The sequence below is a fragment of the Amblyomma mixtum genome, chromosome 8, assembly GCF_055824585.1.
Source record: "Amblyomma mixtum isolate Tamu chromosome 8, ASM5582458v1, whole genome shotgun sequence".
In the NCBI taxonomy this organism is placed as follows: Eukaryota; Metazoa; Arthropoda; class Arachnida; order Ixodida; family Ixodidae; genus Amblyomma; species Amblyomma mixtum.
In genome coordinates this window covers 130,060,625-130,079,104 of record NC_143019.1, presented here as the reverse complement: position 1 = coordinate 130,079,104, position 18,480 = coordinate 130,060,625, and the positions used below count along the sequence as shown (strand labels likewise).

At 47.0% G+C, this 18,480-nt stretch overlaps 1 protein-coding gene across 1 annotated transcript in view; it reads left to right on the top strand.

Annotated features, from left to right (window-relative positions):
* Positions 1–18,480, top strand: part of Xpd (general transcription and DNA repair factor IIH helicase subunit Xpd) — a 46,471-nt gene that overhangs the window by 13,049 nt on the left and 14,942 nt on the right. Inside the window, exons 10-16 of the mRNA XM_089555130.1 lie at positions 1,243–1,339; positions 3,894–4,003; positions 4,458–4,481; positions 4,565–4,707; positions 8,024–8,168; positions 11,847–11,986; positions 16,294–16,395. Of these exons, the coding sequence (XP_089411256.1) occupies positions 1,243–1,339; positions 3,894–4,003; positions 4,458–4,481; positions 4,565–4,707; positions 8,024–8,168; positions 11,847–11,986; positions 16,294–16,395 (761 nt within the window). The remainder of the gene's footprint in view (positions 1–1,242; positions 1,340–3,893; positions 4,004–4,457; positions 4,482–4,564; positions 4,708–8,023; positions 8,169–11,846; positions 11,987–16,293; positions 16,396–18,480) is intronic.

Here is an 18,480-nt window from a genome sequence, read left to right as displayed (position 1 = left end):
TGGCATTTGGTGCAACTGCTCACAATCGTAAATCGTCGTCGTTGTCAGCGCCTGTCACCAATTATTTCATCCTCGGTCAGCTGACAGGACCGGCGCGCAGGCCCTGCGCGCTACCCACCGGAAAGCAGCGCGGGGAGGAGGTGAAGGGAGCGCCGCTCCCCGCTTATCTGTTTTTTCAACCAGCGACGGTGTGTTGTTGCTGGGACCAGCGTCTTATCTTTCCTCTGATCTTTTAACTCTCCTCTTATCTGCACGGGGACTGTGGATGGGTGTCTTATCTTTTCTCTATCTTTTTCTCTGATCTTTTAACTCTCCTCTATCTGCACATGGCAGCGGTGGTGGCTGAGCCAGTAGGCAATCCCTTGCGATTTCCTTTCACCCTTCTCTCAGTCGCAACAAAACAGCAACAACAAGTAGCGCAGTAAACACGCTGACAAAGCGCGCATTTACCAAAAAAGGCGCCGTAAATAACCGTGATAGCGACTGCTGCGACACAACAAAGCACAAAAAAAAAAAAAGACGCCAGCCGCTTCAGCCGCCGCTAACTCGCTTCCTCGGATGGATGGACGGATGGATGGATGATATGACCATAGGGATGGCCTATCAGCCGTACAGTAGCGCCGCTCATGGCAGTGTTTTTTTCTTTTTGCTCTCGGCACACCGGATTGGCGGGCTGCGGAGTGAAGTCGAATTAACCGACGCACGGCAGAATTTGTTCGAATTAACGAGAGTTTCGCCCCATAGACTCCTATGTATAATTGTAGGGACCTCGCGCGCGCGTCGAATTATCCGATTTGCCGAATTAACGGGGGTCGAATTAACGAGCTTTCACTGTACAGCACAAACAGTCTCGCAGTCAATGCCAAACAGTGCGCCAGGAAAGGCTTTCGCCTTGCAGCACTTTAGGGAGCCAAAGTGCCCCCTGAATTTTTCCGTTAGTCAGGAGCATGTTCTTGTGCTCTGCAGGAGTTATACTATACTTTCTGCCTTGTGCTTGATAAATGCAAAGAGAGCTCTGCGTTTCTGTTTGTTATTGCTGTCGTGCCACTTATTAAGTTGCAGCACTCAGTTATGTTTAGTGCACTCACTGCGTAAATCGCGGTGGGAACTTGTGCAGGTCTTGTCTTGTGAGCACAGTGTTAAGTGAACTAGTTTGTTTTTTGTCATGGATTGTTTTGCTGCTGGTGCTCTGAGTTGACTGCTTGGGACAATCTGTGGTGGACATCCGTTCTCGTCATCCAGACAATGTGTGCATCGAGTCCATGAGTGTGCGGCTGACCAAGCGGACCATCGAGGGGAGCATGGAGAACATTGACAGCCTCGACCAGACCATCAAAGAGTGAGTCACACCCTCTGTGCACTGGATTGTGCTCAGTTCTTGTTGGATGGTTATAGCAGCAAGTGTTGGCAGTGAGATGGAAGACCACTTGTTCTAGATATTCAAAAATTCTTGTGTAGAGCAGACTCCAAGGAGCAGTACTGCACTATCTATTCATGGAAGGATTGTTTTAAAGTGCATCAACCAGTATTTCTTGGCTCTAAATGTGTTGGGCACTTGTTAAGCATGGGCAAAGATGGCGATCTCCAGTGAAGTAGAGGACAGAAGTGTTATGGCAGAACTACAGTCGACCGCCGCCGCGGTGGCTCAGCACTTATGGTGCTCAGCTGCTGGCCCGAAAGACGCGGGTTCGATCCCGGCTGCGGCGGCTAGAATTTCTTTGGAGGAGAAATTCTAGAGGCCCGTGTACTGTGCGATGTCAGTGCACGTTAAAGAACCCCAGGTGGTCGAAATTTCCGGAGCCCTCCACTACGGCGTCTCTCATAACCTTAGTCGCTTTGGGACGTTAAACCCCATAAACCAAACCAAACCAAACCAGAACTACAGTCGAGCTTGCCTGTAACGAACAAGACTGTCACGTGCTGTTCTATCGTTAAATCTGGATGTAACGAACTTGCATATAGCGAAGTCCTCAATATTACGAAGTTTCTCAATTGCCCAATGCCGCCCCTATTGAAGTGTGTGTATTTGAGACCCCGATGTAACGAAGATGCTGCGGCGGTTGACCTTGATATACAAAGTGGCTACACCATCTATATGTTAGCCAGTGCTGAGTTACTCGACATTTGGCAGAACTACATGAAAATTTTGTGACGATAAAGCACAAACTGACATGAGAGGAACGCTGATCATAATGAACAACCTAGTTGACATAGCGTGCCTCGGTACTCGTGTTCATGTCACCTGCTTGTTTGCTGTAACCGAGTTTTGTGGACATTTGTTGTGTCTTGAGGTTCAGTGCCATAGCCCTAATGTACGTTGTGACAGTCACATCACCTTTGTTCACACTAAGCAAAGATTTGTTATAAGTAGAGCTGCTTTAAGTCAGATGGACTGAATTCAAACCATTTTCAAAACCATTGCTCTCGTTGCGCTGTACTCATCCCTGTGAATTTTTATGCATGGCTTCATACATGTGACTTTGACCTGTGCGTGCGGCTCCTTTTGCGCCTTGTCATCTAAGTACGAAGCTTCCTGGAAGACAGTTGCACTATGGCTACATGATAAGTCAAGCTTGCTTATGATGAACACTCGCCTAGTGTGAACAAAGATGGCGCTACTGTCACAGTGTACATTAGGCCTAATGGTGCCGCACCTCAGAATGAACGTGCTGGGGCATGCTGCACGGTGTCTGTCGCAGTCCTACTCAAGCACCAGTATCGCTTTCGCTTTTTATGTGAGGACTTAGTGAAACGGCGGGGTGTCAGTTACCCGAAGAAACTGGAAAAAAAGAAAAAAAAAAGAAAGTTATGCCACTGTGTGCAAATTCAGCTCAGCTTCCGTGCACTTAACAGTGGGGCCTGCCCGCTTTCGGTAAATGACCTGGTGGCAGAGGAGGTGTGGCACATGATGGGTTTCGAACGGTACCCATCTTCCCCGTAGGAGAAGAATTTTACAGTTAACCATGAAACGGTGGGTGTAGTGAAGGGTTCGTTTATTTTAGCGCACAGCTCTTTGGTGCCTGTTTCTGTGTTTTGGTTGTCCATTGTAACCAGCAGTGGACACCTTAGTTGTGCTTTAAGCTGCCAAACCAATATAGTGGGAGTTTGGAAAGCAAAGGAAAGTCTCGTATAACTGCCCTCTTGGAACAGTGGACACCTCAATGGTGCTTTAAGCTATCAGTGGATCCCTGAATCGCGCTTATAGGTATGTGGGGTGATGAGAGAGAGATGTGGGCTGCAGGCATTGAGAACATTGGGGGCTGGTGTTCATTGTGTTGGCGTTGACAAGGTTTTACACTCTGATCATTTTAAGGAAAGGAAGTGCCCATAACTGGCTCCCTGGGTCAGTGGACACCTGAATCGCGCTTATAGGTATGTGGGGTGATGAGAGAGAGATGTGGGCTGTATTTGAACTCTTGCGATGAACCATTAACTGCCACCTGCCAGGGTGGCAGGGTGGGCGGGGACTTTTATGTACAGTCTTTGTCAAAAGTAACCAGGCTGCATGGTTGGATTCTAGCATGGTTTGATTCTAGCTTGTATAGTGAAGCCCTTGTGGCTTTCCTAAAGATCAAAAGGTGTTGGAAGGTAAGAAGACCCCCAGTCCTTCCCTTCAACGACCATTTCAGCTCCAGGGAGCTGTAAGGGCTCCACTGTACGAGCTACAAGCAAACCATGCAGCCTGGTTGCTTTTGACAAAGACTGTACATATGAAGACAAACAGGAAATTCTTACCACTTATGCGGGAGAACATTCCGTTCCTCTTGCTCCTAACGCCTTCTCCCAGGGCTGTGGCAACCTCGCGAAATACTTGCATAGACCTTGCCTTTGAGAACCAGGGCAGTTGTCACCTCCTCTTCCTTGCAAATTGAGTGTTCTTCCTCTCGGTGCAGGCTGAAGGAGCAGGATGCGGAGAAGCTGCGCACCGAGTATGAGCAGCTGCTGGAGGGGCTGCGGGAGGCACGGGAAGCCCGGGAGGCCGACATGGTCCTGGCCAACCCCGGTTCGTCCCCTGCATCCTTTTTTCTAGGAGAAAAACAGCGAGCTATGGAAAGAAGAATGATAGGTGTAACGTTAAGAGATCGGAAGAGGGCGGAGTGGGTGAGGGAACAAGCGCGGGTTAATGACATCTTAGTTGAAATCAAGAGGAAGAAGTGGGCTTGGGCAGGGCATGCAATGTGAAGGCAAGATAACCGCTGGTCCTTAAGGGTAACGGAATGGATTCCAAGAGAAGGCAAGCACAGCAGGGGGCGGCAGAAAGTTAGGTGGGCGGATGAGATTAAGAAGTTTGCGGGAGTACGGTGGCTGCAACTAGCAAAGGACAGGGTTAATTGGGGAGACATGGGTGAGGCCCTTGCCCTCCAGTGGGTGTAGTCAGGCTGATGATGATGATGACAGTCTTGTATTTTGATATAAGTGTTGAGCTTAATCTGAACACTCGCTCCCTTCTTTTGCAGTCCTTCCTGATGAGGTGCTGCAGGGTAAGTGGTCTTCTCTTTGTACCCTTCCCTTCCCTCCTCCTGTAATGGAAGTGGTGGTAATGTTGATGGCGCTTGTTGAGCAGAGGCGGTGCCGGGCAACATCCGTCTGGCGGAGCACTTTGTGGCCTTCCTGCGGAGGCTGCTGGAGTACATCAAGATGCGGATGAGGGCGCAGCACATGCTCCAGGAGAGCCCCGCCGCCTTCCTCAAGGACATCCTCCAGAAGGTGGTCATCTGTCTCATTTTTTTTTCCTTTTGCTGTGTTTTGCACTGAGTGGAGTTTGTTCTCCTGTTGTGCGTATTTACTCAGTCCACTGCAATCCACCTATTATATGTGTGCGGGCCAAACCGGTGGCATTGTCGGAGTGAAGTGGCTGGGGCCGTAGTAAGTGTGATCTGTGCTGGTGGTGGTCTCTGGCTGTTCTTCACAAAGTTTGCTCACTTACTGTGGTCGTGCTGCTTGTGATGGAAATACAAGTTCTAACTCATTGAAGAGAGCACTCTGTTTACTTTTCAGTTCTGTGCATTGTTAATAGTACCAGTTAATTGTATATGTAGAGTGAGCGTCTAATGTGAGTGCTTAGAACGGTATCGTTGTTCGATTACCCATCTTTGTAAAGTTTCCTGAGAAAGTGACTGCACTGATAAGAGGGTTGCTTGTGCACCTTTTCGAAGAGAAGTTAATCTTGTGATCTCGGTAGCAGTTTTTGACTCCTGTGGGTAGTTGTTTAGAACCAGCACACTAAAAATGACCAAAAGTGAAAAAAATGATGAACATTAAAGGCCGCATAGCTTCTGATCTAGAATTGATGAAATGCAAGCATGTTTCGCACGTTTGTAGATCATGCATACTTCATTAAAAGCGTGCGAAATTTCTCTGAGCTGCACTTAGTCGTTCTTTGATTTTCGACATTCAAAGTTAATCATTGCCAACAAAACATGACCCGCCCGCTTTTCTTGTTTAATTCACCTCTGAAAAGAGGAGGAGTCAGTCAACGTGTGCAGTTTCTTTCAGCCAGTCACATAACGACTTACTTTAGCTTTTATTTTGTGTTTAGGTTTTTGTGATTAAATTGTTTCAGTCACAGTCTACATAGCCGCAAATTAGGCCCACGGAAATAAAAATATGGGTGGACTCTTTGCTTTTGCCGATCGCCACGTATCACTTCACCGATGGCAGAGCGGCAAGCCGCCACGTGGCTGGCTGAACGGCACCCCATGCGTTGGCTGACTCCTCCTCTTTTCAGAGGTGAGTTCAAAAAGAAGGCGGGAGCCGGAACGGTTTAATTTGATTTAAGAGGGAAATCGGCCACACAGGACAATAATTCAGTTTCTCAGAATGCTTGGAGCGTGCAGATTGAGTTTCCATGGTAAAAAGTGTGGGGTTTTAATAATTGGGGAGATATAAATACGTTCTCCCCCTTAACCACAGCTGACATAGTTCAAAACCGCACTGACCCCACCCTGTGGTTGCGTGCGCTACCGAGCGCACGCTGACCACGGCGGGCCTTGCTCTGAGGGAACAAAGGAGTGACACACTGGCTGACACAAACAAGGCATTTATTGCTAACACAACGACAATACCAGCTAGCAACAAAATACACTGAGGAATCGAGGACGTCCGACTCAGCTCATGAAATATGATATGTTTGGATCATCACCATCAGCCTGACTATGCCCACTGCAGGGCAAAGGCCTCTCCCATGTCTCTCACTTGCGGCCACCGTATCCCTGCAAAGTCCTTAACCTCATCCGCCCACCTAACTTTCTGCCGTCCCCTGCTACGCTTGCCTTCTCTTGGAATCCACTCAGTTACTCTTAAGGACCAGCGGTTATCCTGCCTTCGCATTACATGCCCTGCCCAAGCCCATTTCTTCCTCTTGATTTCAACTAGGATGTAATTAACCGGTGTTTCTTCCCTCACCCACTCCGCCCTCTTCCGGTCTCTTAACTCTTTCCTGTCTGCGGGGAAAATGGTGGTTTTCAGGTCATATAATTAATATTTTTTTTTCTTTAACAAAACTTGCTTGGTACAGGAGTGTATGGTACCGAATTGTAGAGGAGGAAATTCTCTTCACATTGTTATTAGTCACGGTCAACATGTTTATTGAGTAAGAGATGAAAAAAAAAAATTATCAGAAAGAAAATTGTAGTTACAAAGAAAAAACACACAAAAACATCAAAGTTTCGTCACAAAAATAAAACATAAAAAAATTTCAAAATATACATTTTTTACAACAGGGATCGATGCAACATTGCAGCAAATTTTAGTTTGCTGCGAACAGTATTAGCTGGGCTAGGAAAGGAAACAGTAGTCCTAGTGACTATCGTGCCACCGCGCGAAACAGTTCCTTGTTGCCGTGAAGCAGAGGTTGGCCGCACATGTCTCACAGAAAACATTTGTTTTTTGTTCCACCTTTTTTTACTTCGTAGCACAAATTGCAGTTCCGGTACTTTGCATTTTCTGCGGCTTGTGCTGCAGCCCCTGAGGTGAATCACGAGGCGGAAACAGAGGGCGAACATTGGGGTCCTCAGGATGTGGCTCATCAAATCCGAGGAGTTGCTTGATCAATTCAAGTCTGAACGCGAACTGATCAAATCTTGATGTCCTTGACAATTCTGGCGCTTCGGGATGCTCCTGGCGATGCGCGTCAAAAAGTATGAAGCTGTTGACGACCGCGCCGCAGAGCGCCATGCGACACTCCGGCGTGCAACGCCGAGGTCGACCCCTGGCTGTCTTCGAGCCGAAAACACGACTCTCTGCGCTGCCGGCAGCAAGTAATCCCGCCCGAAAGACGTTGACACCCTGCAGATAAGAGTTATGACCTTCAGAACACTCTGATCTTTTCCGATAAGCGCGCAGCAAAAGCGGAACACTTCGGGGGAGAAAGCGAAACTTACCGAGGCATGGCTGTTGACGTTCCGGGTCGGTCTGACGCAGTTTCGCTGTCGGTGCTGAAGTCTGAAGAGCCGAAGTCGTCTTCTGAATCCTCACTGCTGCTGTTCTCGTCCAAAAACGAACTCTCAGGAGCATCAATTTCTGTGGAAACGCGCATTTTGGGCGCAGCAGCAGCGCGCGACGTCGACGCCATGGTGGAAACAAGGAGCGCCGGTCAGCTGACTCCGGAGGGGCTTCAAAAATCACCGCTTGGCGGAAAAAGTCAAACCAAAAGCGAAATTGAAAGAAGAGTTCCTTTATTTCACACTGGATGACGCTAGTTGTCCAGGAACGCTTCAAAAAGTGGGAAAATACGAAATTGAAACCATCGATAGCGGGCTATCGATGGGAATAGGCGCGGACAGGAAAGAGTTAATGTTACACCCATCGTTTTTCTTTCCATAGCTCGCTGCGTTCTCCCTAACTTAAGCTGAACCCACTTTGTCAGCCTCCACGTTTCTGCCCCCATGTTGTCTACTTTTCTCTTGAGGGATATTGGTGCATTGCCATTCGTGGTTGGACAGTGCCTGTGGAAATGAACAGCGATGCTGCGTTCGTGTCGTGCCACGCTCTTCTTCTGGGCTGAATCATGGGAGGTGTGCAGGTGTGCCTGGAGCGGAAGCCCCTGCGCTTCGCGGCTGAGCGGCTGCGTTCCCTGCTGCGCACCCTGGAGGTGTCCGACCCCACCAACTATGGGCCCCTGGTGCGTCTGTGCCACTTCGCCAGCCTGGTCAGCACCTACACCAAGGGTGGGTCCACCATTGCCCTCTCTCCGGTTTTTGCCACACCTGGCCTTGAATGTGCCTCTAGTAAGCATCAGCAGTACCGTATTAACACGATTGTAAGGTGACTTGAACGTAAGTAGATCCCTCCAACATCGCCTGTCAGGAAAAAAAGAGAACTTGGAGTTTACTTAGGCTTCGCCTTTAAGGGCAGACACTGGTCTGAGACCTATTTTACTTAACTTTAGTCCAATCCTAATGAAACTGCACCACCTTGCTCAGTTTTTTATACTGATTTCAACAATGAAGTTACCTTTCTGTTAAATTAGTCAGTTCCCAAGATAATTAATTTTAATTAGTCGTTCATTAGTACTTCGGTGCAAAAAAAACTGCTCAATAAAAAAATAATTTTTAATCCATGGCTGCATAACATGGTGGGTAAAAAGTTCAATAATCAATACTATTTTTCCATTTTACCCTCATTAGTAATTTTACAGCACTTGGAATATCAGTGTTCAGGGTGTGAATGTAATGCATTGATAAAAACTCTGCGAAATTATAAATTTTTGAAGTGTGATTGAACAAACCTGCTTTGATTATTGCACACACTGTGCCTTCAGGTTCCTTAGCAAATAATACAACATATCTGTCTGTCCTAGATGTTGAGATATCGACATACTAAGGCGGACAGATGTCCAAAATTTTCATGCCATTAAATTTTGACCACATGATGATCTGAATTTAATATTATGTTCAAAACGTCGATTTCTTGAAGGAAAAAATTGGTGCAGTTGAAAAATAATAGCTGTAGGTTCCACAAATGTCATTTGTTAAAAATCGTTTTTTTGGTCATTTCTTCGTCTCAGAGACCAGTGTTCCCCCTTAAGAGTAGAACACAGTAGTGTTATCCGGCTGGCGCCGCTCATTGGCAGCCGCATGGGGGCAGGCCCTTAGGCACGTTCCAAAACGAACATTTATTAGTCACTGGACTATTCGTCTACACTTGTGCTGCCATTGTCATCGCTGCTGCGGTCCTACAGCACGTTGTTCTAACGTTGTCGTCCAGTGAAATCCCCCACTTTGGAAACAACCGTAGTGTGTCATCGTCCCGTGAAGTCCCTCGTTTCGCAAACAACTGAAGCACGACATTGCATGGAACACCTGAAAATTTTGCCTCATTGCAGCTGGCACACTTGCGTCACCCATTCCAAAACATTGAACTTGCGGCCCGACACGAACTTGTTCCTTTCTTCGGCATGAAGAATGACAGCCATCTTGAATGAAGCCATGAACGAGTGCCAAATGCTTACCGGACCCAAAGTGCAAATGACAATTGACGAAGCACTTAGTTAAAAACTGGTAAAACGGGGCCAGCTATCGTCGAATAAAACCAAAGAGAAACTACATTTGAGCTGCATTGGCTCTTCCTTTAAGTGCCGACACTCCCTGGAAGCACCGTCATTCTGAATGGCGACGCTGCTGTGATTGGAACAGTGGCCTTTCCATCTACCAGTATTGACACTCTCATGAGTGCCGAGTGCACAGTTGAAAGTGAAAAAAATAAAAAATTCTTCTGAAAAAGCATCCAGAATAGCCAAGTGCTACTGAGTAGAGCCGCAAAGCAAGCATAAAATTGCAACCGCACTATGGCATCCCTGATATATTGTTTGTCTCACCTTTATACATGGTGCAACGCATTGATTTCAACTGTAAGTTGATGCCCCCACTTGATTTTCAAATGAAAAAAAAAAATAGGTCAACTTACAATCATGTAAATACGGTACATAGTAGGTGGCTCTCAATACTGGAGGAGTGAGTGTGGAATCTTCAGCTCTTATCATCTTGGGCAACCCAAATTTTGCATTTCGTTTTATGTAGTATTACAATTTCGCCAGGAGCAAAATCCGCAGTGAGATGTCACAAAATTTGCTTATTGGTCGAGACAGGTCATCACAATCTGCCCTGATTGGTTGAAAGAGGTCACTGACCTTGCGACGTCACCACAACCTGCCCACTGTGGCAGGTGGCAATTGATAATTGGGATGATTGGTCGAGAGCACTTGACCTTGTGACGTCATTAAAACCAGCCCTGCCAAGTTGTGAGCAACCCAGTTTCTAAATAGCAACTTAACGTTAGAGTTCGGGGCCGTCCCAATGGCTCTTAGTTCTCTGATTGGGCAAGAGAGGTGTGACATCACAAGGTCACGTGACCCCAAAAGAACCAATCACAGCATGCTACCCAGAGGAGGCAAATTCAAAAATGGATAGAAATCGATCGTTGATAAATCTGATGCTATCGCATTCCACTGTTAAGGTGACTTTAGTGCCCGAAAATTTTTTTCTTGACTTGTACTTGTGTAAACATTGCTACCCTTACCAAGACCATGGCCCATGTTGTTAGTACTTGTGGCAGCCCAGCTTTCAGTGCTGGCAGCAGCAGGGGTCAGTGTGAGTGCTGATGCCTATCAATGATGAATCCAGTATTGTATTGCAGAGAAGGTGTACTAAAGGAAGAACACCCGAGTTTTGTGCTTTATCCACAAGTGCCGCATTGGACTGTGTGACTTGGCTGATGCATTCACTGCAGTGTAGTCTGGCTGTTTACGTATGATAAGCGTGTGATAATTGAAGGTGAAGATGGTGGGGCGTCTTTCCGTGCCCGTATAACAAAAGAAAATTTTTCAGGGAACTTGAAACATGTGTTGCCTGCGATAAATTGAGCTTGAGCCAGAGACTATCCTAACTGACACCATCTCACGAATGGATTGCAGAGTACCCCATGCATTTAGTGGTTCACCTGGGACTTCAGAAGGCAGCGGAAAAGACCTTTGAAGAGTACACGTTTGCCAGGATGTCGGTGATAGCATGGTCAATCAAGTTCCTCTCCCAGAATACGCTGAGCTCCAAAGATCATTTTTGTAAATCTTGGTTCTAGTGCCTTTCATGCTCATGTCCCCCGGTGATGAGATGCTGAAGCACCTACCTGTCCATTTTATTTATTTTTTTGCGTGTGTGGATCATGAGAGGGAAATAACTAGAGGAATACGAATGGGGTGGAGCGCATATGGCAGGTTCTCACAGATCATGAATGGCAGTTTACTAACATCCCTCAAGAGAAAAGTATACAACAGCTGTATCCTACCGGTACTCACCTATGGGGCAGAAACGTGGAGGCTAACAAAGAGGGTTCCGCTTAAGTTAAGGACAACACAGCGAGCTATGGAAAGAAAAATGATAGGTGTAAGGCTAAGAGATTGGAAGGGGGTGGAATGGGTGAGGGAACAAACGTGGATTAATGACATCCTAGTTGAAATCAAGAGGAAGAAATGGGCTTGGGCAGGACATGTAATGCGAAGGCAAGATAACCGCTGGTCCTTAAGGGTAACGGAGTGGATTCCAAGAGAAGGCAAGCGTAGCAGGGGGGGCAGAAAGTTAGGTGGGCGGATGAGATTAACAAGTTTGCGGGGGGTTACGGTGGCTGCAACTGGCAAAGGACAGGGTTAATTGGAGGGAGACATGGAAGAGGCCTTTGCCTTGCAGTGAGAGTAGTCAGGCGGATGAGGATGATGATGATGGTGAAAAGTAAACTTTAGGGCTGCCCAGTTCACAGCTCTGTACAGGTGAGGAACTTCTTGAGAGCTCTGTAGCCTTGAGATGGCACAAGGGTTTTCCGATTGGTTAACTAACTAGCGTTGTTGGTTTCAGGCTTTACGGTGATTGTGGAGCCGTATGACGAGCGGAGTCCCGGTGTGCCCAACCCTGTGATCAACCTGTCTTGCATGGACGCCTCGCTCTCCATCAAGCCAGTCTTCAACCGCTTCCAGTCAGTCATCATCACCTCCGGGGTGAGTCAGAGAGCGGGGCTACTGTAGCTTGAACAGTGTCTGCCATCATCATTGCGTTCCTCATTCAGTGAAGAAGGATGGATAGCTGGGCGAGTTTGTAATAATTCACCGTGGGGGGTCAGCGTGAACAAGACGAAGGACGAAGCAAGAAGACTACACAGACGAGCGCTTCTTGCTTCGTTCTTTGTCTTGTTCAGGCTGTACCCCCCCCCCGATGAATTATTACAAACTTGCCCAGCTATCCATCCTTCTTCAATGTATTTCTACTGCACAGGGCTCTTTTCTGTGCTTCAATTTCACAGTGCTGGTCTGCGTAGTCTTCTTGCTTCATCCTTCGTCTTGTTCGCGCTGTACCCCCCACGATGAATCATTCAGTGAATTGACTTCTACATGAATCAAGAGCATGTTGCCTGTATATCCAAACAGGGTCTGCTGGAACGACCTTTTTGAGCCGTTTTTCATGCATTTCTTTTTGTTTTGTTCTTGTTATAGTTAAAATGCTGTTTATCGTTGGTACAGCTTTTGCTGCTCCCAAGCTGATACTGAGGAAACTGACTTGGTCAGAAATTTTTCACACTTAACAGCCAGCAGAATGGGATCATTTACATCTTACTGTTGTAAAGCCACACGCAATGCACCAAAGTGTTGCAGTCGAGCCTGATTATATTGAACTCGGTTGGATCGAATTATCCTTTATATTGAATACCATATTTTCCGGTGTATAAGACGCGGCTTTTTTTTTTCAAAAATCTTGCTGGTGAGTCCTATACAAGGGTGCGTCTTATATGCACATTTTTCGTTTTTTTTTTTGCGAGTTCAGAAGCTACTCAGGTTCACGTGCAAGCTTTTTTCACTGAAATATATCACTACCAATGATGCGGTTGTAACACGGTTAATACTTCCATACCGGGACCGTGGTGTGGAACTTTTTTAGGTGAACTTTATCATGAAACGGCGGGGATGACGACTTCTGGGTTCATAATCATGCGGCCGTTTCGGAGGCCCCAAGCAAAAGAAATATGAAATGCCAAAAGGTGGCGACAATCGTGCTTCTCGCCGTTGTCAAGAGAAGCCAAGACAAGCCGGCGTTTTTTTTATTCACCCTTTGCAACTTTCTTTGCTCCGCGTATACGTAGTACGTACATAGTGCGAAGAGAATGTTTCAGCCGCGTTGCCTCCAGAAATGGGCAAACTTTTTGATAGCGCATCCGAAGATTAAGACTTCGAAGGTTTTAAGTAAAAATGTAATGTTGTTATGGACATAAGGAGAGTTCCTTCGTTTTTTTTCTTTTTTTGCAAGAACGTGGGCGGGTATGGCGGGAGTGTTGCCTTTTTCGATTACTTCGCGTTCTTTAATAACCTATCACAGGTACGGTTCATTTTGGCGATGGTCGCACAAGCATGTTTAATTAATCCTTACTAGCCTAACAGGGTAAATTGGGGTGCGTCTTATACATCAGTGCGTCTTATATACCAACTTTTCCAATTACAGCCTGCATATATGGCGGGTACGTCTTATACAAGGGTGCGTCTTATACACCGGAAAATACGGTAATTACTGGGCGCCATACAGCTACGACGTGAATCTATCGAAAATGTACGAAAAATCAGCCATCACATATGATGGATCAAACTCCCGGCAACACCATGCGACTCTGGAAGCTGGTTTTCCCTCGGAATATCTACGAGGGTTAGCTTCCCCGCGTGTCCGATCAAACTGGACAACTACGGTGAACTCAGGAAACTGGCTTTCCCGCAGGGCATCTCCAAAGGTTAGCCTTCCTGCATGGACCTGTGAGTGGTCTTGGTGCTACGTAGCACGGGCATACCAATGATGACGCAGATTTTCCATGACGTAGGTGGCAGGGCAGCCAGCCAATCAGAATATGCGTTTTTAGCATGTTGCATCAGTTTTGCCCACGTTGTCATACAATTAGCATGTTTAATGCGTCGCGCTGCCACCGGCAGCTTCGCAACGCTTTCGTTGTCTCTGTGTGCGTGTGCAGCGGCAGCCATGAAATAGCAGAACTTCCCTTTTCCGTGAAACTAGAAATTGTCGAGAGATTTTAACGAGGTGAGAAGAAATACGAAGTTGCTCGCCTCCAACATGGCTGGATCGACGAAGCTTCGACTACTCGTGAATGGAAGAAGCAAGTCTGTGCGATGCTTACAGAGTGTGCTTTCGGTTGTGGTGACCTACAGGTCCAGTCAAAGAGCGCGGATGACCCGCAAACTTATTCCAAGTGGCTGAAGGCTTGGAATGACGATCCGATAGGCCAAGGTCGCCACGCCTGTGCCCACCGCTGCAGTGCTAGTTCCAGCAATATTGCAATTCACTTCCTGCCGCTGAGTGCAGCGTCAGTGCTTCTAGCCTTGGGCGAGGGGATAATCCGCGCAGTGAGGGTCGCATGGTTTTAGGAAACGTCTGATTGAACAGCTCCTGCAGAACCCAAGGACTGGAAAAGAACTAAAAATCAACCTCTTAGGCGCTCTGTCCATGCTAAGTGGGTTGTGGTATGATGTCAAAAGATAGACAGTACAGAGAGGGGGGAAAGGCTGGGATGTTACCCAGAAAGGTTTCCGGATGGCTACCCTGCACAGGGGAAGGAAATGAGGGGATTAAAAAGAGGGAAGAGAGAAGTAACGATAGACACAGTCACAATCTGTCAATCAAGGCAGTCTCTCACAAAAAGACAAAACAGTGCCTTGTAAGCCTTGGTGGCAGTTGACTGTTGTGGCCACGGACCGAGGATCTTGGCCTCTGTGAAAGGGCGAGGATCAAGGCGGTCCAGAGCACAACGCAGCTTACGTCTTTCATTCACAAAGACAGGGCACTCACACAGGAGATGACTGATTGTCTCTTCACAGACACAGTTTACACAAGAAGGGCTGTCGGCCATCGCGATCCGGAAAGCATACTGATTTGTGAAGGCAACGCCGAGCCATAGACGACACAGTAATGTTGCTTCATGACGCACTACATCACACGGAAGACGGAGGCGCAGTCCAGGGTCCAGTGCCCTGAGGCGATGGTTGCAGAACTCACCCGTGTTCCGCACTGAAAGTGTGAGCTCCAGCCTCAGAGAATGAAGCCCACACGCTGCGTCAGCTCCCGTTACAGGGATATTGACAGGGATTCGGTCATTGTGGGCAGAACGGGCAGCTTCGTTGGCCTGGTGATTGCCATGAATACCGCAGTGGAAGGAACAATGTCAAAAAACAAAACTATACAAATATGCTTTCAACATTCTGATCTCTCCCAGAGAAGTCGGAGCAAATTCTTTGTCGGGTGAGCTAGACGAACCCTCGCCAGTCTTGATGATTTGTGGAATCAGCTTTCTAAATTTCCTGGTACTATTTGGGATGGGGCAGTCGTAGGCAACTTTGTCTCCGCGGATGATGAAGTTGAGACCGTGGGGGAGCTTGAGGACAAAGTCGTTATTGCTGATGTCACGAATAACCAGGACACCACTGATGTGAATTGTGACGAGGACTTGCGAGAATCTGTGCCCACGTGCTTCGACATGCTCCATGCACTCAGCATGGTTTGCCGCTGTTGCGCGTCGATAGAAGGCTGCGGTCTCAGCTGTTCGGAGTCCATTGGTAACATTAAAAAATGAGTTTTCTCCGATGCAGTGGAGATGAAATAAAAAATTCACGACTATTGCGCTCGGTAATCTGGGCGCAGTACGTGGCTATTCAAGGAATTCTGTTTTTTTTTCTTCTGAGTACATTTGTATGTTGCTAAATTCACTGCTACTTTTATGTGGAATTACACGTTATTTTGAATTCGTAGGCCTTTTTTTTGCGGGTTTGATATATGAGGGTTTGACTGTAGTACACATTTCACTTCCCTGGAATTGTATATGCTTTTCTATCCCAAAAATTCTTCACTGCTGCTCTCTTGGGACATCTGTGAATAGGCATGGAGAGGACCATGTTGAGTGGCAAGGCCATGTTTAGGCACTCACATTGTGTGAATATCTAAAGATGGCATTTCTGGATTACTCTAATGGATTTTAAGCCATAGCAAAGGCATGGCATTCTGTTTTTATCAACTTTGTGTCCTTGAGCAAAATGTAGTTGAGCAGCACAATTTTGAACTTCTCTGTGACTTTTCACTCTAATCTAATTGACTATATAATCGTTGTGATCACTCGGGTAAAGATTGTACTGGATGATATCTTATTCGCGAACTGCCTCTTTAAGTGTGCGTTCAAGTTTCTTATCGAAGGTGGCTGCTTGATCAGTCTTTTCTTTTTTTGTTTTTGCTGGCAAGGGTGCTTGATTGCTGACATGCCTCGCAGACCCTGTCCCCTGTGGAGATGTACCCCAAGATCCTGGACTTCCGGCCCGTGGTCTCTGCCTCCCTTAGCATCACCCTGGCACGGCCCAGTATCTGCCCTCTGGTGAGCACGGGCTCTCTGTCTTGAAATTTAAACACTGCTACACTTTTAGACGAATACACAGAAAGACATGACAGGACGGACGCTGACGCCAATTATGTTTATTGACTCGTATTTTCGTTGCACATATAAGAAAGACGCTGTTTAAATTTCAAGAAAAGAAATGCGCCTTATTTACTCAACTTTGGTCGATGGGTTGTGGAGGTCGGCCCCCAACTTTGGAAACGGAGAAAAAAAATTTAGGCGACACTTTGGTTCTTAAGGTGCTGCAAGGCGAAAGCCTTTCCTGGCACACTGTTTGGCATTGAATGCGAGACTGTTTGTGCTGTACTAGTGCTTCGTTTGACTACACATTACAACTGGACATGTTGACTGCCGACTTTGAGTGCTTCTTCAGCACGACTCTCTCTCTGCTTCGATGAGTTCGGTTGTATCCATGGCTCTGTTCGCAGTAATGAGATATGCAATGTGCTCACCCACGGACGCCTTACGCCCCCTGTCGGAGCGGAGGACAACTACTTTTTATTAGTTGTCGTCTGCTCCAAAAGGGGGCGTCAGGCATCCGTGGGTGACCTCATTACTTCGAATCCACGCACTCTGGTGTCATAACCATTTCGACCAACCGAAGAGCGTGACACCTCTGCTGACAACCCTCTGTCAACAACGATGAGGCATTAAAGGCTTTCACCTTAAAAAAAAGTTAGAATGCCACACCAGTTGATCACCGGAAGCTGCGAGCAACAGATACCGATCAATGCATATTGGAGTACGGCTGAGCAGTTAAGCTCCTTGCCGTAAACAGTGCACTTGTGTACCAAGCATGGATTCCGTGCATCGTCCTGAGGAAATGCAATTGAATACATGCAGCTTGAGTTCTCTGAAAGTCTGGCAGAGTCCTTCAACGTTCGCAGCTCCGCCAGTGCCACATGCTGATGGCAGTAATCTGCTTCAGGTTTATTGAAAGCTTGGTGTTGCTTTTGCACACAAAAAGGCGCTTTTGCTACTTTCTTCGGCATTGCTATCTGATGCAATCTTTTGCAACATCTAACTCGCGAAATTTACCAATGGTTGCGCACAAGATGACAACTCGTTGAAATGCTGCCGAGAGCGGTCACTGCTGTTTGGGAGGTATGACTCGCTGCTCGGTTTGGCGAATGTGAGAAGTTTCACTTTTACGGCCACATGTCTGAAGCACATGGTCAGCGTTGTGATGGTGCAGCGGGACTCCATACTTATCTTCGTATTGGTCTTATCTTGTGTGGGGCTCGTCTGAAACAGAAAGGGCCTTTGAAAGGCATTTATTGAGGTGTTTTTGTTTGCAAACTTCTGCTCATCTTTCCATGCACTGCAGCGTTGTACCTCATGGTACATTCCTGATTTTTTTTCCTTGCCTGCAAAGTTGGCCCTCTGATTGTGTGTTGTTTTTTGTTCTTTATTTCATGCCTGCAAAATCGACCCTTGCATTAGAGCCATGGTCACATTAAATTGCCGCCCCCCTGCTACGCTTGCCTTCTCTGGAATCCACTCGGTTACCTTTAAGGACCAGCGGTTATCTCACCATCGCGTTACGTGCCACGCCCAAGCCCATTTCTTCCTCTTGATTTCAACTAGGATGTCATTAACCCGTGTTTGTTCTCTCACCCACTGTGGTAGTTGAACCTTTACCCAGGATACTCCTGAGAGCCCATTCTGATGCATGGCTGTGCCATTACTGTCGGGCAGTTCAGTATGACACAATGCTCAGGATGTGCTCAAGGAAATAATATAAGGCTGTGCTCTCCAGGAGTGCCTATCAGTCATAAATATGAGTGAAAAAAATTGATGGTGTAAATTGCTCGTGAAATCACTGTGAGCTATGCAAATTCGCCTTGAAAGATGAGTACCATGTATGCTCCATTGCTTTTACACAGTGAACTTCAAATGTGGCTGACATGCAAACCTTCTTGTTATTATGCTAGTTGTACTAATCACTCACTCAAGGTGGCCTTAGTTTTTGACCTTGAGTCGAAGGACCTTGAGTTGATGGTGACCTCGAGTCGATTGTTGACTCAGGGGGACCTTCGACCCAAACTCACTCGAGGTGGCCTT